Source organism: Nyctereutes procyonoides, unplaced genomic scaffold (assembly GCF_905146905.1).
Source record: "Nyctereutes procyonoides isolate TBG_1078 unplaced genomic scaffold, NYPRO_anot_genome, whole genome shotgun sequence".
Classification (NCBI taxonomy): Eukaryota; Metazoa; Chordata; class Mammalia; order Carnivora; family Canidae; genus Nyctereutes; species Nyctereutes procyonoides.
The window spans coordinates 9,443,119-9,468,004 of record NW_026575034.1 but is presented as its reverse complement, the minus strand read 5'-3'; the positions used below and the strand labels follow the sequence as shown (position 1 = coordinate 9,468,004).

General features: G+C 46.1%; 1 protein-coding gene across 1 annotated transcript; it reads right to left on the bottom strand.

Annotated features, from left to right (window-relative positions):
• Positions 1-757: 757 nt before the first annotated feature.
• CSRP3 (cysteine and glycine rich protein 3) lies at positions 758-19,359 on the bottom strand. Its single transcript, XM_055318113.1, has 6 exons — positions 19,228-19,359; positions 10,558-10,697; positions 5,615-5,783; positions 3,835-3,967; positions 2,588-2,681; positions 758-1,084 (listed from the first exon to the last, which is right to left on the bottom strand). Exons 2-6 carry the CDS (start codon positions 10,667-10,669, stop codon positions 1,008-1,010), a joined length of 585 nt encoding a protein of 194 aa, XP_055174088.1. The 5' UTR covers positions 10,670-10,697; positions 19,228-19,359; the 3' UTR covers positions 758-1,007.
• Positions 19,360-24,886: the final 5,527 nt, after the last annotated feature.

Below are 24,886 nucleotides of genomic sequence, written 5' to 3'. Positions count from 1 at the left end.
CTGAAGCTCTTTGTTTTCCTCTGAGCCATTCTACTAATGCCAATCAAATTGAAAAAATGATAAAATGTAATTGCATTTTGAGCATCAAAAAACTAGTAAACATAATAAAGGCAGTGTGGGGCCTTGTCCCTGACAGCACGTGTAAGCAACCCCGAATAAGCGCTCGTTTTAAAGAAACCCTTCTTGAGACTCGGAGCATAGAAGAACCCGGGGTTTGGTCTCGAGAGTCGCTTGCTTTCATTGCCTCCAATAATTCAGGATTGCGCGGGGGCGGGAGAGATGCGGCGGTTGTTAAAAGCGGAGCCCCAAGAAAATCCGCACGCCTGGGCTGCTGAGAACTTGCTGAGGAGGCAGCGAGACACCCTTAATTGGCTGCATTTCATCGGTGAGGCTGGCAATTTGACGTAGGAGAGGTTTTAAGAAAATTGCTAAACCCTAGGGAATTTTCCCAGAATAAAAGAAAATCATCCTCCCGTTGTTCCTAGCACAGAAGCAAACTCCGCATTTTGTTGCCGTTTCTGGGTTTTCATGAAATGTGTGAAGATTGCAAAGCCCTTCGTAGGACAAAAGGACTGAGTCTTCAGCAGTTTCATTAGTTTTGATTTTCCTTCCAGAATTTGCTCTCCTGTTGTCTGCTTCCTCCAGAACCCCGTTTCCTTCCCCGTTAGTAACATCTCTCTAGTTTTTTGTTTTGTTTTTTAATCTCTCTAGTTTAAAAAAATTTCCCTCTAAAGAAAAGATCTGGAGATACACCAGGTGCTGCTAAAACATTTATTTATTAAATGCCTCTTCCGCCCCAGGGATCGGAAATCCTGACGCATTTGTTACAGGTTGAACTTTTAATACTTTTCTTCCAAAAGCGTTTTTCTAACTTTGGGTAAAGACTATGAGCACTTCTGAAGAGAAATAGTGCCCGACCGCCCCACGAGAGGATGTTCGGGCAAGGGTTTCCGTCTGGCAGGATGACGTGGCCAATGCTTGCGGCCGGTGGAAGTGTGGCACGGTCTTCACTCTTTCTTCTCCACTTGTTGTGTTAGGCCTCCAAACCCAATACCTGTAGGGCCAAAATTTTTGGCGTAGCAAACTGTGAACGAGAGGGGGGGAAAGGGGAGAGAGAATGGGTTGGTTAGACGGTGATTGCACTTCCTTGCCTCTGGACACCCGTGGGAGACATCCTTGCGATAAATGTACTCGTAAGTTAACTTTTAAGTATATTGAACTTCATTGACTTGGGATCTGCTGATAAGAATTGTTCATACTTCTGGCCCCTTAGCAGTAAGTGTTCACAGGCATTTTCTTGTTTGAGTCCGCAAAATCTGGCCCCTGCGTGCCTGCCCAGCCTCGTCCCCTGTGGCCTCTCTGCCTCCTTCCCCGACACTCCGGGCATGTGGAGCTACTCTCAGTCCCTGGAATGAACCACGACGGCCTGGCTTCGGTGCCGTGGCACGCACTGCTCCCCGTTCCTGGAATGTCCCCCACCAAAGCCCGCAGTCACCCTTCCAGACCCAGACGAGGCTTGTCTTCTAAGAAGCCTTCCCTAATACCCCAAGTTGGTCACTTGCCCCTTCGTGTGCTACGGCACTGTGTACTGCGGAGCTTTCCCCCCTTGGCATTAGTTACTTGTCTTCATGTTGATCTCTGCTGGCTGCAGCGACAGTTTAGGGGTTGGCCTGTGAATGCTGAGGACCCTGTGTCCTCCACTGTCGGGAGGATGCACCTCCTGTTGGGTCATGTGCTTATTCACATTCTGTCTCACCGTGGGCACAGCTTTGGCGTTTCCCCTTTCCCATCTCTCTTCTCACTCCATACCAACACACACACGTGGAGGCCTGGAGACACCATCATTGCGTGGAAAGGTGGGAGGACCCCACTGAGAAACTATAGGCCCAGGAGATGCTCTCAGGTTGAGGACAGTGATCTTGGCCCTAATGCATCCCTTCCTTTTTGTAGCATCAGAAAGGAGCTAATCTCTACTGCTTCTCCACAAGACAGGGGGTTGTGGAGGCATCTGGGGGTAGAGCTGTGAGGACCAGAAGGAAAACCTGTTACTCAGTTCTGTCCCTGTGATCACTAAGTGATATGTAGCATGAGAGACAGAAATGTCGGGATGGAAGGAGGGAGAGAGGAGGGATGGGAGCAAGGATATAGATATGTCTTGGTAAACCAAAGAGAGGTCGTCCTCCCCCAGTCACCCCTACCACTCAGGCAGACAGAGGGTATTTGGGCTTCCAGAAGGCGACATGATGCTGTTTATCAAGGCTTGTGGCCTCTTCCAGGACTGGTGCAGGACACTGCTTCCTCTTCATCCTCTCTCTGCCCAGGGTGCCCAGCTGCCCTGAGCCACTGAGCATCTGCAAGCATCCAGTCAGTCCCCCCGCCCCACATGCTCCAACAGAGAGGGCCAGAGCTGGGTTGGGGAGAATTCTTTCCCTTTGGCAGTTTTTCTCCCCATCCTGAGAGCCCGAACTCTGCTCAAGCCGGGCAGTCATGCCTCCTGGCAAACACAAGCCTCTTTGGCTGGACACAGCTTACCCTCCAAGGCTCCTCCTGGGGAAGACCTCTCAAGAGGGTCCCCAGAACCACTCACCTTTGCAGTAAAGTTCCCCATCTTTGTCAGTGACATTCGTGGACTCTAGACTCTTCCCACAGATGGCGCAGCGGAAACAGGTCTTGTGCCAAGGCTGGGGGGTGCAGGAGAGCAGGAGAGTTACATTAGGGCGGCCGGCAACATAGTCTGTTTCCATGTTAAATCTCACCAGCCGCGTATACAGGAGTGCCAGTGTCTTAACCATGCACATATCTAATTGACCCCAGAGTAAGTTTTCCAGGGGTTTGGAGAAAATGAGATGCTACGGATTCGGCCCCCAATTCTCAGAACCCCTAAAAATGAATTTATCAAAGTAATCACCAGATGTATTCCTTCAGAACAGACTAAATAGAAAAGGGCTTCCCCCTTCTAGAAGATCAAGGAATAAATAGAGAGAAAGGAACTCAGATGCGGGGCAGTGAATACATTCATTTACATTGGATATAAAGTTAAGAGAAGAAGTAAAGAAAGAGGGCGATTAGCCAGGTAATTCAGCTTTGCTTGAACTGTGTGTCCTTCTCACGGAGGAGAGTTGTGTGGCTTGGGTCATCAGAAGATGGCCTCTTCTGCGCACCTGCAGGTCCACTAGGCAGGCCTAGGGGTTCTCATCCACCTTCAAGTAGCTGGTCTTGGGTGGCGGTCGCCGTCATATTGGAAGTCAGACACTCTCCGTGACCCTTATTTCCACCCGCCCCCACTCCACTGGAGCATAATCAGGTTTTTCTTTTCCTTCGTTGGGCCCAAACCCTTTGGTGAGTACCCTGGAACCAGAGCTTGTAGAGCAAGTGTGCCGTGCTGTCTCCGGCACTGGATGACTCCCCCCGATTGCCAAGCCTTGTGAGCAAGGATGCTTCTCGCTGCTGTGAGGTGTCTGCTCTGTCCATCAGTGGTGATGCCAGCTGCAGATCGAGCTATGCAGTGGTGATGGGCTCACAGGGCTGATACCTTTCTGGAAGGATTATGGACCTTTGTATCTCCAGAGCTCCCAGCTGGGTACCTTCCCCCTAGCGGACTAAGACTTGTTGCATCGAATTGTACCAGTTCTAGTTTCCAAGGGCTCTGCAGAGTGACAGTCACAGCCCAGGAAAGTGGGCGAGGATGGGTGGCTCTAATGTGGCTCCTGGGAGCAAAGGAGAATCAAGAGCCTGGCTCCCACCTGCCCACACTTCCTCATTTCCTCTCTCATTCCTCCCGACTGATCCTGTGCAGATGAGCAAGTCCCATCTGGCCCGCACGGCAGTCCTTACCTTACCGCCTCCCATCACCTTCTCGGCGGCATAGACTGACTTTCCGCATCGGGGGCACTTCTCCGACTCTCCAAACTTTGCAGTGAACTTGGAAGGGTTGCTGGTGGTGGCTGAGCGTGCAGGCTTTGGGGACCTGGTGGGAACAGACCAATGAATGAAACCTACAGACCTTGCGGGCAAAGAGTACTTAGCTGTGTGACCTTGAGCGAGTTACTTAACTTCTCTGTGCTTCAGACTCCTCATCTGGAAAATGGGGCTAATCATGGTGCCTTCCTCAACAGGGTTGATGAGGGGACGTGAGTAAAGCACTTAGAAGTCTGACCGTCACCTGGCACATAGCAAGGGTTGGCAAACCTAGCCCTAATTGGCTTAAACCTTTCCTTTCTGTCCTGAAGCATTCAGCAAGTGTTCCATGTGTGTTAGTTTGTGTTGTTGTCGTGTTATTATTGCTGCTGGTGTTTAGATTTTTCTGTACCATCTTGAAGCTCACTGGTCTGCTTCATGGGGTGAGTTGTGAAGATGTAGTGCAAGATGGGATCTTGATGGTAAACAAACCACAGTCCAATAAACTGATGCATTCCTTGTCACAGTTCAGGTTGTCATCCTGCACGGAAAGGTCACCTGTCCCCCTGTGAGCTATGTCCATGATAGAGGTCAGGAAAGCACCCCATTACCTCCATACCTTTTGGTGTTTCCGTGCATGCTTATCACTGGCATCACATCATAACCTCTAAGATAGGCAGAGCTGGGTGGAGGGGAGCAAGGGTTGAGGGGTAACTGCCCAAGATCGGGCAACTGTCCAAGGTCCTAACTGGTGGAGCTGGGACAAAACCCAGGTCTGTGGACTCTTGTCCCTCTCTGGGCAGCATCACCAGAAGGCCCTGGGTAATGTGTGGCTCTGGGTAATGCGTGGCTGAGAACACGATTGCTTTCATCCTTCTTCGCTAAACAGTGTCTGGTTGGGATGGAGTAACGAGAAGAATTCAAATGGCTAATCGTACATCCGTGCACTATTTGCCCAGCGCCGGCCATGGGCCGCTCTCTCTGCAAGGGGCCAGGTGACGCCTCGGCTGGCCTAACTGCGGCTCCCTGTGGGGGGCCTTCCCTGGGCCACCGTGGCAGGTGGCAGCCCCACCGCAGAGCTGAGCCCGGATCCCAGCTGGCCACAACAGCTGTGGCCTGTGAGCTCAGGGCCAGCCTGGAGGTCCGCGTGAGCACGTCGGCCCGGGAGGTGGCAGGGCCTGGCCCACTTCCCTCCATAAGGCGGGGCCCGTGGCGTGGCAGGCAGCTCGGGAGTGGCATTGATTGCTTACTCCCGACCCCGGCCTCCCGCAGCCCCGTCCCCGGTGATGGGGACATCCGTCCTCTTACAGCCTGAGGGAGGACTCCTTGCGTGACCAGCCCACAGAGAACGGCCGACGCTTCCCTGCCACCATTGCGTGGTTTACACAGAAACGCTCAAAGGCGAAGGAAAGGGACTCCATGCGTGCAGTTTAGTAGAGGTCAAACAATGGGAAAATCAGTACTTTCTGGGTTTTCTCTTGACATGCAAACCAAGAGCTGCGGCCTAAAAGTAATTGCCCTTTAGAAAGGCGGGTCATTTGAAGAGAGTCTCCCGAGAGATGGCACATTGTTCGACCTTGGTCAGACTGCGCGGCCGCATTGTTGGCAAGTAACAGTGGAGTCGTTCTCCCACTTCCAGAAAACGTTGCTATGGGGACGGGATGACCTGTCCTGATAGCCGGGGCTCTACGGGCGGGAGGAGCGGGGAGTGACTCACTGTTGGAACTGGAGGCCCAGATGCTCGCCTGTGTCCGTGCTGAGGCAGCCGGCGCCTTGGCCGTACCCGATCCCCTTGGGGCCGTACCTGCGCCCGTAGCAGACCTTACAGTAGATCTCCGACTCGTGGGCGGCAACCGTGGTGCTGTCCAGAGCCTTCCTGCAGGCCACTGCCAAGGAAGGGGGCCGGGGGGTCAGGGGGCTGGGGCCACGGTCCCTCCCCCTTCCCTGCAGCCTTGATGCCACCCATGCTCAGGGCCAGGAGACCCAGGAGGGGCCGTTGGCCAAGAGCACAGGTTCGATTCCTGGCCAGAGCATCCTGAGCCGTGATACCACAGCACCCCTGATTTCATGACTGAGGAAACCGGGGAGCAGAAAAGGGACATAATGTGCTCTGTGGAGCCCGGCTAGAAAGAGGGGGAGGCCAGGATGAGAACTGGCTGCGTGGCCTCAGACCCCCTAAGAATATTGGCCCTGAATCCGAACAACCTGCATCCCTGAGCGGCCCAGGTGACATCAGGAGAGTGTGTGTCCGCATGTGCGGGGCTGTGTAGGGGATAAGGTGCTGAGGCTGGGAATGAGTTTATTTATCCTTAATCATATCAGAATCAGGGTCGAGCAGTTTCTCTACTCACCGTGGCCTCCGAAGAGCACTACGACCCGCAAGGAGACAGTTACCACTGAGGCTATTTTGGTCCAGTTCTGGAAGCAGGAGGTGGTGAAGGGGTGGACTTGTCTCGTTGACCTTAGACTTATATTGGCTTAAGCCCCCCAGTCACTGTATACTACCCAATAGAAAATATCCCCATTATATCAAGTATATAAGACAAGCCTCCATTTTCCAAAAAGAAGATATAAAGGAAAGGGTTGTTTTTTGTTGTTTGGGTTTTTTTTTTTTTAGTAGAATCGTGGACAAGTCACTGACCATCATTCAGTATAATAGACTTTTACAGATGTAAATGAAAGTGTATTTAACACTCATATTATTTAATTTAATAATATAGATCAATAATATATTGATTTGGAGAGTTTCCTTTTTCTAACCTGACACAAATTCAGGAAATACGTGTATCCAAGTTCTTCATCTGCATCTTCACCATCAGCATCTCCCTATCACTGGTGTCTTTTTGAGGCAGCAGACTCAGCTGTCCAGCTCCTCACTTCTGTCTGTCTCTTTGAGGGTCGGCCCTGTTTGTACCTGAGCAGGAGGCTGTCACCTGGATTTTGTATCTCTACCAGAAGCTCCTGTTAGCATAACATTTGGGCAGCTTTAAAAAATACATGGGGGGGGGGGCTCCTGCATGGCTCAGTCGGTTAAACTCCTTGACTATCGATTTCGGCTCAGGTCATGATCTCAGGTGAGATTGAGCCCTGCATTGGGCTCCATGCTTGGCATGCAGTCTGCTTGAGATTCTCTCTCTCTCCCTCTGCCCCATCCTTGCTCATGTGCTTTCCCTCAAAATAAACAAATAAACTATTTTTTAAAATATGAAGGATTTCCATAACTTAATAATTTGCTAAATTGCTTTTTAGCAGGGATCCTCAAAGGTTGTTTATGGCAGTACTCACTGCTTGTAACAGTGAGGTCGTGGCCCCAAAACGAGTAATGCACATGCACTCAGTTTATTTGCTTCCTTTTTTGTTTTTAACCAGTTCAGATGATCTTTATAAGCAATCCAGCATTGAAGTTGTTGCAGGGTAATATGCCTTCCTGAAATAGTATTTTATCTAAAAACATAAAGTAATTGAATATGATAGTGGGGGGAAGACAAGGTTGTGGATGAGGGGTTGGTGGTTGTGCGGATGGGGAAGGGAGTGTATGGAAATTCATTAAACAATTTTGTCAGCGTTGTATGTGTTAAAAAAAATTCTCTGTAAAAAAAAAATCGAGAGATTGTCCTCTAGCATGAGATACTTCATAAGGCTTTGAACACAAGGCAAACCCTTTTTATGAGGAATACTTTTGAGAAAAAAATGCCTTACATTTGAGCGTATAACGTATATACCTATCTCCACCTTTCTTGTTACTTTTGCTTCCAGAAAAACATCTCAAATATTCATTGATATTCTAGACTCTGGGTTCCTTGAGGGCAACACTTGTATTTTAATATCCTCAGAACATAGCATGGGGCCTGGCCCAGAGTTAGTCCTCTGTAAACGTTTATTGAATGAAGGAATGAGTAAGTAGTTGAATGCATTCATGCACATGGGAATGATGGATGGTCAGTGACTTGTCCAGGATTCTACAGCAGTAAGTTGCAGAGCCATGACTGGCCTCAGGTCCCCTGACCCCTGCTCCAGTCCATTGCTCTGGGACTGTGCATGCCCCATCCTGCCTGGGCCCTTTCTATAGCCACCCCCTGGCTCCTGACCAGCTTTCGTACACAAGCATGGTAGCAGTGTGCTGGCCACCTCCGTAGCTCCTCACCACCATGTATGTGATGTGGATCATTTCTTTATACCGTTCTCCTTTTGGCATTTATTTATTTATTTTAAATTCAAATTCAGTTAATTATCCTATAATGTATTATTGGTTTCAGAGGTAGAGGTCAGTGATTCATCAGTCTTATATAACACCCAGTGCTCATTACATAACCTTTCTAAAAATATGCCAAGTAGAAAAGTTAAATTTATATATGTGGCTTGCATTATATTTCTTTTGGACAGCACTGGTAAGGAGGATTAAGATTTGTCTAGAAGTTTGGGAACACTGGCCAGGGGACAAACTAAGGTAGGCTGTGCCTTCCTAAAGCCTATTTAGGACAACTACTGGTTGGCCTGTAGACAGGCAGGTCCTGGGGTGATAAGAAAGAAAAGCATGCTCCTCTCCAGGATCCTTCTGTCCACTGCCACAGAAACGTGTACTGCTCAGATCCTCATCCCACCCACAAGTTCTAAGGAAAATATGAAAGTGTTAAAAGAGATGTACCAGCAAATGCTCATATCCTTTCTACCATGGCTCCATTGAACAGGGCATCTTTCTGCTACCTGGGGAAAATGAGACACCCCTGACCATGGAGAGCTTCCCTGCCACATCCTGTTCTCACTCAGGTATTAAAGTTGATCAGAGGGGGGCACTTGACGGGATGAGCACTGGGTGTTATTCTGTATGTTGGCAAATTGAACACCAATAAAAAATAAATTTATTATTAAAAAATAATAATAAAGTTGATCAGAGGAGAATTAGAGGCCTGATCCAGAACCCCAGTTTTCATCTTGTGACAAGCTGTGTGGTGGCTACTGTCATTTCCAGTTTACAGATGGGATAATGGAGGCTCATGATGGTGAAATCACTTGCCCAAGGTCACACCATTATTACATGGCAGGGTCTAGATTCAAACCTAGTCATTTGTACTTTAATTCCAGTGGTCTTTCCATTATTCCTCATGCCTAGTCTTTTTAAAGAGCATTAGCTGTTTTGAGACAAAAGCCAGAAAGTTACAGAAGGGACCCTTGAGCAATGCTTCTGGATAATTGTAATAATAATGATGAACCTGATGGATGTGTATGAGGACTTAAAATAATTACCCATTGGGGCATCAGGCTAGCTCAGTTGATTAAGTATTCAACCCCTGATTTTGGCTCAGGTCATGATCTCAGAGTTGTAGGATTGAGCCCCACATCAAGCTCCATGCCCAGCTTAGGATTCAGTCTTTCCCTCTGCCTCCCCTTAAAAAAAAATTACCCATAATTAGAACCCAAGGCTTTAGTAAATTGCCAACCCAGTCACTCAGAGCCATGCTTCCTCCTGCTGTTCGGTGAGAATTCTGTTTGCCATGGAAGGTAAGAGATCATGGAAACTCCTGCAGCAGGTAAACCGTTACTATTTCTGGTGGCTTAAGGACAAAGTGCCTCCATGCTTTAACAGATGGAGTCCAATCCTTGAAGTTACTGGGGCGATGCGATGCCTTGTAGCCACTGGGCAAAATCATGAGGGTGGTATGGGGAGCAGGGCTGCCAAATGTCCAGCAAAGCTAGCTCTTAAGCCACATTTACTGGAGCAAAAAACAGGGAAGGTAAGTGGCCAAAAAAAGAGACTGCTCTCCTAGAACTGGACTGGCCATGGGAAACTCTAGAATGAAGTCACGTTGAAAGGACTGGACTGAGGGTCTGAAGGTACAAGTTCTACTGCTGGCCCTGCTGCAGGTGCTTAGAAATGAGAAATGATTTGTCCAAAGTCATGGGTCAGAAAAAGCTAGACTTCCAGGTGGACCCCAAGGTTTGTATTCCCCCCCCCAGTTTCAATGTTTGTGCATCTATGTCCAGCAAGTGATGGTAAAGATTCCCTTCATCAGGCTACTGGTGCCCAGGCCCCAAACTCTTCCCTTTTCAGCTGTTACAGAATTGGCATCCACTGCCCCTCGCCTGACACAGGTTCTTTTGAAAAGACCAGTCTCAGCTGGCTTCGGTAACATTGGCCAGTGGGAACACCACAGAGCCAAATCCATCCTGGCTCCAGATAAGCGATGGCTTCCTTTCTCTGCCAAGTCACACTTTGTAAATGTTGCCACTGGGTCAAGGTTTTCACCACGATGGCAGCCGCAGGTCAGCTTGTTGTGACTTTGAGCGGCAGGGAAATGGCTTTTGAGCTGAGCATGTGGTTGGCGAGAGGGTTACTCAGGAGAATACCATCCTTTCACGTGGGACCCCGAAGTGTTATTTCTAGTTTTTTTTAAAGTAGGCCCCAAGCCCCAAGCCCAGTGTGGGGCTTGAACTCACGATCCTGAAATCAAGACCTGAGCTGAGATCAAGAGTCAGATGTTTAACTTACTGAGCCACCCAGGCGCCCCCAAAGTGCTATTTCTAAGTTCCCAGGTGATGTTGCTGTTGCTGGTCCCAGGACCAGACCCCGAGGACCACTGATATACAGTATCTGCAGCTACATGTGAACTTGAAAATGCCCCCTGTATGCTGCGGGGCCCTCATGGTGTTCACCCAACTCACTGCAGTGGAAGCAGGTCTTGTGGAAACTCCTTCCATTGCACTGGATTTCTTCTGCGTGGTAGACTGTCTTTTCACAGGCGCCACATTTCGCTCCTCCGCCCCAGTTTGGCATCTTGAAGACCCTCTGACCAAGGTCAAGTCTGACAGGATATAAAACAAATACCCTAAATGTAGGCAACTTCAGGAGTGAACCAATGCCTAGTAATACTGTGGTCTTAAGACCAGGATCCAGGGGCAGCCTGGGTGGCTCAGCAGTTTAGCACCACCTTCAGCCCAGGGAGTGATCCTGGAGACCCGGGTTCGAGTCCCACATCGGGCTCTCTGCATGGAGACTGTGTCTCCTCCCTCTGCCTGTGTCTCTGTCTCTCTCTTTCTTTCTGTGTCTCTCATGAATAAATTAAAAAAAAAAAGACCAGGATCCAGCGCCAGTGCATTTGATAGTTCATTCATTCATTCATTCATTCATCCATTCACTTAGCAAATAGTTACTGCGAGCACCATCACTGAATAAGCTCGCACACACAGACGGCTCTGAGCAAGTCACTTCACTATGTAGGACTCAGTTTCCTCTTCTGTTAAATTTCGGTAACACCTGTCCCTATGTACCTCACAAAGTTCTTGGAAGGAAGAGATGAGCTAATTTTCCGTATATAAAATTATATGCAAATATTAAATATAATTTTTTGTATCTAAGGTTTTAAACATTCCATCAGAAGTGGAAATAATCTGTGAAAACGTCATATCTTTTTATCTAGCTCAGTGCTTCTCAAATCACATCAGATCTTGCTGCTACGCAGATGCTGGTTTGGTAGATGTGGAAGAGACAGGAAATTCTGCATTTCTAACAGTTTCCGGGCAATGCTGAAGCTACTAGTTGGGGACCACCCTTTGGGTCGCGAAACCTTAGTCAATCTTGCTGATAAAAATCTATGATATATAAAATTTCCTATTCAGGTTTATTCCTCCAATCCCCTAGACCCAAGCAATAAGCTATAATGGACCTACACTAGCTGAGTAGTCTGGAAACCTGCCTTCTGCCTTCAGGGCTACCGCCCCTTGCCGTGTGCAGTGAGATGAGCTGCAGGGCTTCTCTTACGTCTCTCTTCCCACCTGTACTATGAAGAGAGTCATTCTTTCCCTTGCCGCCCCACAGTGTTGTATAGAGGACTAACTGACACGACGTGCAGGAAGGTCCTTGGTGGAGTGCCCAGTGCCAGGTGTGATCACAGGAGCCAGGTGATGAGGCTGCGTGCCCTCCCACACCCTTCCAGGACATTCCACTGCAAACAGCAGCTGATAGTCACAGCGCCACGCCATCGTTGTCCCCTCACCAGAACATTTGTGAAAGAGTTACCAGACAAGCAGGGCCATCAAAAAACAACTTTCCCTTTCTTTCTGCGTCTGTGCGTGAGTATGAATCCAGTTGTCCGTTCTCCCAGAGCAGAACTAAAATCAGCCATCGATACTCCATGAAATTCCTGAAATCCTGCCCACCCCAGAGGGCCAAATTTTCTCTGAGATCCTTTGGTTTCTAAGAAGCCTGGTATGTCATCTTGTCATTGACACCAACCACTGTCAGGCCATTCCAAGTGGCTGCTTCTGACCTTCTCTTTCCCTTCTGGGAAGCCAGTCACCTTCTTATAATAGTTGGCGATTAACATTAAGCCCTTCTGGGTCAACTGGTCTGGATTGTGCTTCCAGCCTCACAACAAAGACAGGTTTTGCTAAGAAACAGAAGGTAAATAGCAAACAGCCCACTGAACCTGATACCAAGACCAAAGGGAACATCCCTACCTAAATGTTCCTGTGAAGAGCTTTCCCGTTTACAAAAACAGTGTGAGATTAGCCAGGAACATCTTATCCTTCCTCTCAAAGAAGCAGGCTCTTCAATAAATTCAATAAAATTTTAGAAAATACAATTTAACTTTTTTAATAAAGGAAACATTTAGTCCTCCTATTTCTACAGTTCAGGTTGTTTAGTATAGAGGGAAATATAGTGGATTTTGAAATGAAAGCCTTGGGAACAAGGCTACATCATTCATTGACCATGCACTTGCTACCTACCTATCATGTGTCAGTCACTGTACTAAGTACTCGGTCACGGATCAAGGGGAGGAAAACTTATAACAATAAGTAATTTATGTGACCTAGAATGAGAAGTCCACATTCTAATGAGGAAGAGGCAGGAACCAGAATACTCTGTAGCAAAGGCCAGCTTTATGAGTATCGTGGAAACTCAAAGGAGAGTATGGCTACCCACATTTAGACTGGAGGTGAAAACAGTGAGTTGTTGCAGGATTACAGATGTCACATCCAAATAGGGTTTTTGCATGGTGAATAGGAGTATACCAGAGAGAGAAACAGGGGAAGGACATTCCAGGCAGAGAAAAGATCATACAGAAAGGTATATCTTACTATCTCCTAACAGAGCCCAAACTGTTTATTTTTGATTCCATTAAAATTTTTAGGTCTCTACAGTTGGAACAGATTTTCAAGATTGACCAACCCCCTCATTTATGAACAATTAAGGCAAAAGAAGTAAACATTTGGGGGTATTTTCTTAGCTAATTTTCTTTTTCTAAGATTCACCCTTCTTTGATTAAAGATGATACATTCTCTGGAAAAGGGTAGAATCACATTATTTTGTTCATGTTCGTTTGGATCCTGGATTTTAATATAACATAAAACAGATGAGAAATGTAATATATACCTGGGAATAAGTGACACTTGTGAAATTAATGAGATGGAAATTTTCTATGAAAACAAGCCTAGGTCAAATTTCTTATCTCAAGTCTTTGGCGGAGACCTCATTGGCATGTCCTGCAAGTTAATGGTAGACAGAGACGGCCCTGGGGAGGATTGTGTGTGTGTGTGTGTGTGTGTGTGCATACAGCAATTGCCTACACATGACACTTTTCAAAGTGAGGATAAGATTACAGATAACACCTTCTTCACAAGGTAATGGATCCTAGCACAGGTTATTTTTTTAAGTGTTCATAAAATATCCGACATACATATATTAGGCCTGGAAACCCAGAATAGAAATCCATAAGCATTTTATCAAACAGGTGCTGAGTTCCATTTTTAAAGTTGGAGATGTAGCTTCGGAGGCTAAACACAGAAGGCATCTCTGATTTCTTCTTCCAATGCTCAAAGCCCAAAAGGCAGAGGGTGATCTAAAGCATCCTGAATTGGAAGACACGGGTTCTTATCTTGTCCTTGTGACCTTGACCTTCGGGTGAAATATGACGGAATGTAGAGCAGTATTGAGGAGCTAGTCAAAGGCAAGTCATCGTTCGTTACCCACTTTCCTTCAGGTTATTCAAGTAGCACCAATCTGCCAATTAGTCACTGTGATTTGAAAGCACCTTTAAGTCCTGGCTCGCGTACATAACCTCTTCAGCCTCCCGCATTGCTTTGGAATTCCTGGCCCAGAATGGGAGTTTATGCTGGCGAGATACCAGCGGATGGGCCATTTGTTTATCGGCGTTGCCTGGCACAGGCAAAGGTCATTGAAGGTAGGATGCCAAATATAGGCTTGCCCGTCACTCAGCCCCATCTGCCACCTGGTCACAATCTCCATCACATCACCTGGCATTACTCCCTGGGGCCGGTCCCGGAGATGGCCGTGTTGTCACTGATGAAGTCGAGGCTCAGGACTGAAACGGAGGACAGTTTGGGGTTCCTGAAGATGAGCTAGATTGCAAGCTCTGCTACATCAGCTGGGAAGAGAGTGGACCCCACACTTCCGGACACCCAGATCCCAAAGAGAGATGGCCTATATCAATTTTCTTCACGAGTAATGCTGTAGAAACTATTATATTGGGGATGTGCCATAGTGAGCACTGGGGAAAGCTCTGGATCAGATGCAGGAGGCCAGAGTTCTAGTTCCGTGTCGCCTCCTCAGAGCTCTGTGATCTGGGAAAACCGGCAAAGCTCTCTGAACTTCAGGAAACAGTCTCTAAAATGGGCTTAAGCGTCTCATCTGTTCCACTACAGCTGGGAGGCTTGTAACACTTCAAGTACATCAAATCACTTTGTAAACGGTTGAGTATTATAAAATGTGAGAGCTAATCAGATCTGCAATATCCGTGAACTGTCACATATCGATCTGAACTTTTAAAAGAATAACTGTGCTGTGCATCTTGGCACCATCTTCCTATGCCAGCACTCACTGTTTTTTGATCAACTATGGAGCTGAAAGGTGACACCTTAGGGCAAAAGTGGGTGGGGGAGATAAAATGGGCACTTAGTGACTCAGTTTCTTCTTTGTAGGGCTCATTAAAGAATGTGGCCTTGACCTTAGGTCATCAAGATGTTGTGCAGAGACTATTAGTGACAATGCCATTGTCAACTCAGTGTTGGTTCGTGTGGTCATCCTATTAGATGCCTGCTTCTACACAGTGAGTTGAATTGTCTACACTGGCCAAGGCCAAGATTTTGTATCATAACAGCATATATCTGGAATGCAAGGGATAGTCATTACCAATCTAATAATGTTATTAATCAGAGCTGAAGCATGTGGAGTCCCTTGGGCCAGGCACTGAGCTTTATCTCATTCCATCTTCACAGACCTTGAAGGTAGGCAGTATCACAAACATTGCCTTTTGTTAACTTTTGGGGAAATGGAGTCTTGGGGAAATTATGTTGCCCACGCTCACGTGGCTAGATTGGATTTTAGGTCTTTGACTCCAAAGCTGTGTTCTTATATTAAGATTAGGTGCTATTTATCTATTTATGGTTTACTATGTGTTAGTTGCTTTGTACGTACCATCTGTAATACAACAGCCCCACAGAGCAAATCTTGTCATCTCCATTTTGCAGATGAGAAAACTGAGACTCAGAGGACTTGAGCGACTTGCCTGAGATCACACAGCTAGTCAGTGGCAGAGCCGCAATTCAGACCCAAGTGAAGCTGGGTCTGTATTCCACGTCTCCATTTATAAATGCTGGGGAGGGGAGGAGAGTCAGCACCTCCATTAGCCAAACTTCCTAGATGATGAGAACTGGGATCTGATTGACCCCATTGTCTCTCCATGGGACAGAGAGTACTCATGGGTGGGAGTATCAGGGAGCCTGAATTTAATTCAGTAAAATAAGAGCCTCTGTAAGAATCATTGCCATTTAGACACGCAAAGAGCTCCTTTGAGGCTGGAGAGTTCCCTTTCACTCTTGACTTGAGCTCAGCTGGGGATGGTTGTCCACGTGACTGCAACGTTGTGAAGGCCCTTCAAGGATCCTTTGAGCCCGGAGACAGATGTCGGGGTCTGAACAGTGACTGGAGCCTCACCTTGCAGAAATGCTTTCCGGGGGCAATCCCCTCTCAAGCACTGCCTCTTCTCTACTCTCTTAATCCAGGTAGAAGAGATAGTGTGGGATCCTGAACAGCGCGGGCTACGGAAAGAACCAGGCCAGGCTCTTTTGGACCTTGGGCAAAATGCTCAAAATGTCTGAGCCCAGCGTCCTGTCCTCATGCACAGGAGGACAGATGAGAAGGCCTGCCTTCAAAGGTTGTTTCCAGGTTAGATAAGATAATCATAATAGCTAAGGCACTGTATACACAAATGCATAATACATGGCAGGGTGTCTAATAATTTTGTTGCTTTCCTTATTACTATTATTATTTTACCTTCAGCTTTTAAATCCATTTTCTTAAAACAAGCAAAGCTTTCCTTGCTTCTTCTCTGTGGCCCTCCTGGCTCAGACGGTCAACCGACTCTGTTTCTCAGTCTTTGGCGTGTGCTGCACGGAGGAGCAGAGGCAACAGGGAGCCAGGCCAGGGAGAGAGCTCCCCCAGGGGGTGGGGGCCAGAGGTGACATGTCAGGCAAAGTCCTAAGTCTGTGCCCCAGGACAGCTGCTTCCTCGCTTTGGCAGCCCTGGTGCATAACACCCGCTGACCTCGCTGGCGATGGGGACGGAGGAGGGAAGCAGCAAAGGAGGGACTGAGCAGAGTCCTCATGGCCCAGGGGGAACCATGTCCTTCAGCTCCTCCATGTAGGATACTCAAGGTCAGTCAGTGGCTTTGCCCTAAACTTCTGAACAGATGCATGAAGTGCCCTATCTATCTGGAGGCCCTTTCCCAAAGTCTGGGAAGCTTGGGCTGCTTATTCCCAGCACAGAACTAAGCCCGAGTATTGACCCCGCCCCCCTTTAAAACTCAGGGTAGAGACACCTGCCCATTGCACTATAGCTGTGATACACGGGTTACATCACACCATTTCTGAAATTATCTCTAAAGTGTGGCCGAGTTTTACTTGGTTCTCTTTTGGCCCTTGCAACGTGTTTCTGAAGACCACGTTGCACCCCGATTTATCACCTGGCTCTCCCATGTGACCCTGGGTAATTCCTTTGCTTCCTTGGCCTTTTGCTTCTTCCTCTGAAGAGTGACCTCACAGGACTTTTTGTGGCAGTCAAATAAGCGACTACCACTCCACGCCTGCACAGGGCAGTGAACAACCCACAAACCACGCTCAATCCTTTCCCACGACGAGTTGCACGCTGAGGCTCAGAAAAGGCTTCAACGGCCGGTGGCCCTCGTGACCGTCCCTGCTCCCCTCCTGCTTTGCCTTCGCTGTGACGAATAACTACAGCTTTTCACCCCTGAAGCCATCGCATTTCTCTTCGGGCCTGAGGCCCGACCCTGGCTACCGTGTTCCCAGACGTCTGAGCAGCAGGCCTGTCCCTGGAAGTCGGCCAGCCGCGGGAGTTGTGTTTCCTCGGGGTTGGATTCCCTGTCTCGGTCTTTCCTCCTCTGAAGCAACTTAATCACCTTCTAACTCCTGGGCACCTTGTTATCCACTCTGACCTCTGGGCTTCCTTCATCACACTGGTACTTAGCAGGAAACCCTCCCGCAGGCCGCAGGCCGCAGGGCCTGGCCCCAGGGGTCTTTTCTGGAAGGCCCCCACATTGGTACACCTTTAGGTGGCTCCACAGAGTACTTCCTATACTTTATCTCATCTGATGCTAACAGATCCCTTTGGGACAGGTGGCCTTGGCCTCATTTCATTGTTCAGAGAATGGAAGCTCAGAGAAGTTCAGCGACGTCCAGAGTGGGGTTTTGAACCGTCTCAATGACCGATGCCTTTCCTTGTATTTCCTTCTTCAGATCCCCAGGATTTCTGAGTGTGCGTTCTTTCAAGATTCTGTCTCTTGACCTCTTTCAAGAGGATTGTGGCTATTTGCTGGCTGAGTGATCCTGCTCGCTCTTGCCTTCTCTTGCTCCCTATCTCTGCCTCCTTGTCTGTCTCCCCTTCCCCTGCACCCCCGGCCCCTCACTCCCTGCCAATACTTGGGCTCATTCTAATGATCGACTTGTTCAGAAAGGAACGGAAGCTGGAACCAAAGCCAGGGTAGAAGGAATCCTTTACATTCTCTGGGTCGTAAAGCAATTGTATGTACTTTGTAATGAGTTGGATGTAAGCAGCATTGAGATTTAGGTCCCAAAAGTAAACTGAGGACACGGGCTCTCCCTGTTTCCCCCTTCCCAGCATTAGTGCTGCCTCGCCCCCCCCCCCCCATCCCACCGCAGCCCCAACACAGACGATGGCCAACACACGCTCACTCAGTTGCACTGAATTGTGCTGCAGAGAGGCAGAGTTCCTCAGGCCTGTCACCCAGCTGCTCCTCCTCGGGGATGTCACCGGCCCGGTGCAGGGGTGGCAACAGAAATTAGAGGTGGAGGCTCTGATCTTGGGGCGGCATCTCCACTCAGACCATTGCTTAAAACCACTTCTCATTCTCCATCACACTCATGCCTGTCATTCAAATGCTGGACTAAAACTCAGAGGAAACTCTGGAAATCACCCCTCACCCTCCGCGGAGAATTCTCCTCCCCTTGAGGAGAGCTTTTAATGGATTTTTCAGTGTCACTGTGTCTTTTTTGGGTCCCTTTTTGAGGGTTTTGATTAATTTTAAATTATTAGAAGCAAGCCTGTTGCTGAACATTCTTGGGATATTAAATCTATTGTATTTTATTTATTTTATTTATTTATTTATTTATTTATTTATTTATTTATTTATTTATTTATTTATTTATTTATTTTTGAAATCTATTTTAAACCAGCAAATTGCACTGAGCATTTCCCACGTACAAGACCGTGTGGTGAACTATAGAAATCTCCGTCCTTCACCCACACCTTTTGGAGAGCACAGTTCCGTGTGCTTTGAGCATGGGAAAGCTGGCTTCAGCTGTAGTGTATCTCTCACAACCTCTTTGTAACTGTGCCGTACTTTACAGTTTCGACAAAAATATATATCCCAGCTTCCATCCTGAGCCTCCCAGAGGAGACCCGAGGGCAGGAAGTTTGCCGAAGTCACACATCCAGTCATTATGTGGTGGCTCTAGGACTGGTGTCACGTCTTTGGGAAACACTCCAACATGGGAATAGTCTTAGGTCCAACATAATCCTTTAGTCGTTTCTCTGTGAGGTTCCCTCAAACCCACAAATGCGAATCCCACCCTTAAGAGTTTTTTAAGCAACTAGGTCCACACCAGAATCGCACACAACTGGAGCCTCCTCACACAGAACCAGAGTGGCCACTGGCACCTGGGACATGACGCACACCCTTCCTCAATGGGACCCTTCAGAGTCCCAACTGGCCACTGAGCCAGCCCACCGCCCACGCCTACCCCGGCCCCCCACCCCAATGTCTGCTTTGCTCCACGTACCTGCCTGTGTGGTCTCTGTCGGCTCAACTGAGTACGGGGGCTCTCGTCCTCTTTAAATACATGGAGGCCGTCCCCAGCACTGGCCTGTGGAGGGCAGGGCGGGAGGGAGGCCGAGGGGAGAGGGTGAATGAGACATGAGTAACACAACTGCTATCAGAGGCTGAAAATAGCCTGTGACCAAAGCCCTGAGTTTTGTTCCCCCCTACGCCAGCTGTGAGGCCCTGAGAGAACAATATTGCTTGGGATCTGTTTTAATTGCCAATTGCCAATTGCCCATGGCCTTGGGGATCGATCGGTGGAGCATAAACTTCTGATCAAGTGGTTGAAACACCAACAAGAGTGAAGAGGGATTTTTACATCTAAAATCATTTTTCCAGGCTCCTACTCCCCTGACCTTCCTGGAAATCAATGCAAGGTACCTGCAAATGAATCATGAGCCATATCTGGGAGCCCTCTGGAACTCTGAGACACAGGTCACAACACCCGTGAAGAGAACTCAGAGCTAAAAATAAGAGTGATGGGTGTCTGAAATGATACTTAGATAATCTCTTCAAAGAAACTTGGGGAAAGAAAGGTCAGCTAATCATCAGGGTCCTGGCACTTCATGGCTCCCCATCCTATGAAGAAAAGTCTTGAATTACTATGTTCATCCTCTTTTACTACTTAAGAATTTAACATGGCAGCATGTCATATTTATGACAAATCTTGATAAGCCTCTCTGAAACCATGTGTTCTTTGGAGGCCTAATTTCCCTTTGCCTGATACGTACATATTTTTGGCTTTGATCAAGCATCAAGGACACATGTGAATTATAGAATGTGATTGGTGACAAGAAGTTCGGGATTTCATAGACCAATTTTTCATGTTGCCACCGAGGAAACTGAGGCACCTAACTTGCTCGGGCCAGGTTCCAGGCAGATTGGCAGGTTCTGGATCGAAATTCAGGTCATCCGTCTCTCCGGGAAAGGCACTTAACCACCCGCGTTGACCTGAATGTTGAGGTTAGGTGTAGGTAGTACCCAACCAAGAGGTCTATGAAATGCAGCCTTCAAATCAGCCATATTAGCCTTTCATTACATGCCCACAAAAGCAATTGGTTGAGTGATTGAATATTTCACTGTAAGGAAGGTTGGGGTAATTTCGTAAATATGGACACAGCACAACCTCATATGAGATGTCCTTGATCTACATTTACCTGCAAAAGTATTCGTCATAGAAATGGGGAAAGGGCAAGTGCTCTAGAATGTTGAAATTAGAGGGGGCTTTAGAAGTCTTCTAAGAGGAGCTGGCAAACATTTGTGGGTCGGTTTTTTTTTTTTAGAAGAATAATACCTTTTTTTATAGATAATTTACATGGAACATCAATATATAAAGCAGATAAAAGAGAAACTTAGTCTGTAGAGCATGAGATTCTTGTGATCTTGGGGTTGTGAGTTTGAGACCTACATTGGGTGTAGAGATTACTTAAAAATAAGATAAGTAAGTAAGTAAGTAAGTAAATAAATAAATAAATACAAATAAAATACTTCTTTGGGCAAGATTTAAAAGTCACAGGTGTGGCCCACCACTTTCATTTTATAAATATAGATATTAAGGTCCAAAGAAGGGATCTCACTTGTTCAAGAGGAAATGCTGTGAAAGACTAAATAAGAAGGATGTATTTAGGGTAAAATGTAAAATTGCCTTCCAATAATCCCACTCTTTTTCCTAGAGTTAATAACTGACAGTATTTTGAGTTTTACCTAATTTGAGTAATCTTTTAAAAGGAGATTTTAGCCCATTCACATTTATTGTGACTGTGGATATATATGGACCTATCCCCTTCATCTTATTTTATGTTTTATTTTATTTTCAGATTTTATTTATTTATTTGAGAGAGACAGAGATAGCAAGAGAGAGCATGGGTGGGAAGGAGAGGGAGAAGCAGGCTGCCTATTCACAGAACTCAATCCCAGGACCCTAGGATCATGACCTTAGCTGAAGGCAGATGCTTAACTGACTGAGCCACCCAGGTGCCCCATATTTTATGTTTTATTTTTATAATATTTCTTTCTTCTGGCCTTTTATTGAATTTAATAGTTTTCTTATAATTTGGAAATGATAGTCTCCCTCTAATTTAAAAAACTAATGCCACGATAAATATATATATTTTATTGACATCTAGATTTATTTGGTAGCTCTATTCTGTTTTTTCCATGAGATGGGAAACTTATAAGAACCTCAGCACACTCTCATTATCACCACCTCACCCTCTCCCTTCACATTGGTCTTGTACTTAGACACCTGCCCACCACATCCTGCTTGTAAATCATTTGGGATTTTGCTTCCAGGTTGTGATTAGCTTTGTTCATTATGTATCACTAGTTGTTTAAGCCTAATTATAAATATGACTGCTTTTTTCATTCAATACTGTTTCTTGTATATTTTTATATCTTCCATTTTTAATTCTGTGAGTGTATGTGGGATAGAATGTGTTCTTGACGAATTCATTGAGGAAATCTATTGTAAATGAAGTGAATTCTCACATAATTGAAAAGCCCTTTGTAGTAGACTTGATAGACTGCTTTAACAAGTACCCTACACTGGATGGTTTATACAATAGAAATTTATTTTTTCATAGTTCCGGAGGCTTGAAGTCCAAGATTAAGGTGTCAGCAGGGTTTCTTTCTTCTGAGGTCTCTCTTTGGGTTGTAGATAGTCATCTTCTCCACATGTACCCATAGTCCCCCTGTGTGTGTCTGTGTCCTAATCTCCTCTTCTTGTAAGGACACCAGTCATATTCGACTAGGGCCCACTCAGATAATCTCTTTCTACTTTTAAAGACTCTACCTTCGGGGATGCCTGGGTGGCTCAGTGGTTTAGTGCCTGCCTTTGGCTCAGGGCTGGAGACCTGGGATCAAGTCCCACATCGGGTTCCTGGCATGGAGCTTGTTTCTGTCTCTGCCTCTCTCTCTCTCTCTGTCTCTCATGAACAAATAAATAAAATCTTTAAATAAATAAATATTAAAAAAACATAAAGACTCTACCTTCAAATACAGCTACATTCTGAGATACTGGAGATTGGGAACATATGAATTTGGAGGGGACACAGTTCATCCCATAACAATCTTAATTTTGCCTTATACTTGAATGCTAGTTCAGCAATCTCTAGAGTTGTACTGTACAATATAGTAGCCCATGGTCACATGTAGCTATTTAAATTGAAATTATTTAAAATGAAATTAGCAGTTGAGTTGTTCCTTAGTCACAGTCACCATGTGCCGAGTGTTCAATATCCATATATGGCTGGTGCCTATACGTTGACACTATAGATATAGCATGTTTCCATCATTGAAGAAGTTCTATTGGATAGCAGTGCTCTAGAGTTTTCTTCATCTGAAAAATGAAGCACTTTTCTATTGGATTCTGTGAAGATTAGATAATATTAAGCATGTGTTGGACTCATAGCAGGGGGCTCAGTCAAAACTAGCTGAATGTTAGCTCAGCAGTAAATGAATGGTAGTATTAGGACTAAGATCCACTGTTCTCACCCGATTGTTGCCCCAGAATAACCATAAATGAGCACACCATGTGAAACACTGGGCAGGACAGCGAGGTGGGACAATGGGGGTAATCTTAAACACATGCCTTAAAACACTACCTTTATACCCCAAATCAGAATAAACGTTATTGTATTTAATACTCTCAATAACTTTATAAAGAAGGTATTATTTTATCCATTGTCTGAATAAGGAATGAAATAAATGCAGCTCATGAAAGCTAAGTAACTCCTCCAAGGCCACATAGTTGCGTCAACAGTGAGTCAATGGCATTGCCAGGACTAGAATCTACTGCTTCCTACTCATCTTTCGTCTAGAATAACTAAAACCTGGTAAGCCTTGGGTAAACTCAGGTCACTAGGATGACAGGGAAATTTAAATCCAGATCTAACTCCAAAATCCTTCTACAATAGTGGTTCCCAAATTTATTTGATCACGGTCCCTCAGTAAACATGTTTGAGCAACACACACACACACACACACACACATGCACATACACACTTGTAAGTAAATATGTGTATGTGTGTATATGTATATATTTGTTTATAAATTATTAACTATATTAGTCTAATAATTTCTACTTATGAAACATATCGCAAACCACGCACTAAAAAAGATAATAATACACATAAAAAAGTTCTGATTCTTTTTCTCATGCTCCAATATTATTTCACGTGTTCCCTGGCCGTCTTCTACTTTGGGGGCCACTGCTCTGAACCATGCCACACAGAGCGAATGTGCTGTGGAAGAAATTATAGGCCTGGGAGTCTCAGCTTTCATCTGCTCATCCAAACTACTTTGAAAAGAAACATAATTGGACCATAATGTATTCAATGTCAGCCACATTCTTTGAGTAACTAGGGCTTTTCACTATTTCTATGCACCAGTGGTCTGACATTTGTCATTGACTCTTATTTCAAAGAGAGAATTAATTTTAAACTATTCAAAGGCTGCTCCTGGCCATGTGTCCCATCATGAAAGGCAAAGAAATGGGCAAAGCAACACTTGAGCACATCAAGATGGTTCTTTTTTTCCCGAGAGAGAGAGAAAAAAAACAAATATTATCATTGTCACTGAAATGAAGTGAGACTTGGTGAAACAAACACTTGATTTACTTGCATCATCCAGATTTTTTTATTGGTCTTCTTGTTTTTATAGCCATTTATTACTTGCTGATTATAGTAGTAACAGTGTTCCCTACGTAATGTTTTTCAGCTTAAAAGCATTGCCATATATTTGATTCTCTTGGGTGTGATATCTTTCCTCTTTCTCTCTCTCTCTCTCTGTTCCTCTCTCTCTCTGTTTCTGTGTCTCTCACAAGCAGTGGGAAGATATAGGTATTATTATTATTTATTATTATTATTATTTTTTAGATATAGGTATTATTATCCCACTTTCTAGATGAAGGGTCCAGCTTGAGGGGTTAGGTCACACAGATAGTATATGGCAAAGTCAGGATCTGAACCAGGTTCTCTATTCTAGAGCCAATGCTCTGTGGGAAATTTTAACTAAGCTGATTGGCTCTGTATAGTTGGAAGAAAGGATTCTGTAGGTCTGAGAATCACCCCAGGTCTGAGCACCTCCATAGCCCAACTACCAACTCAACTTCATCCTGCACTGAGAGATCAGGAGGGCTTTCCATCAACAGTCCCTTGGGTTTAGTAGATGCTGTCCTACACTTGTTACTTAGCAAGTACAAAGCCAGAAGCAGTACAAGCTCCTGAAGGGAATCACAGGGCCAGCAAATGGACAAGTGTAAATCAACTCGCAGAGGTTCAGAAGTGGATCAATGAGACTCTCTTCTTAGGAGATATTTCCATGGGTAGAGTAGAGTCTATGACTGCTCATCTGTGTCAGCAACAGATATTTAAACAACCCTTTTGAATCCAGCCCTTCTATTTATCCCTGCTCCTCTTACTGCCCGGGGTTCTGATGTCCTGCCTAGACTTTTTCAGAAGCCTCTATCTCTCCTCCTTTTTTCCACCTCTCACACTGTTACCACATCTGATGATGGCACCTTTAGCTTGAAGGCTGCTGTTAGCCTCCCGTTACTATGAGATCATGTTAAACAATTTCGACGTGGCGTTCAGGTTTCTTCATCTTGCCCCAATTAACTTCCA

What these genes read in the sequence shown, in the direction of transcription:
- CSRP3 (XM_055318113.1), bottom strand. Translation starts at nt 10,669, where the DNA reads ATGCCAAACTGGGGCGGAGGAGCGAAATGTGGCGCCTGTGAAAAGACA. An exon ending in CTGGGCCTCCAGTTCCAACA is followed by an intron (nt 3,968 to 5,614) that starts GTGAGTCACTCC and finishes TGTTCCCACCAG; the next exon opens with GTCCCCAAAGCCTGCACGCT. An exon ending in AGGTGATGGGAGGCGGTAAG is followed by an intron (nt 2,682 to 3,834) that starts GTAAGGACTGCC and finishes TGCACCCCCCAG; the next exon opens with CCTTGGCACAAGACCTGTTT.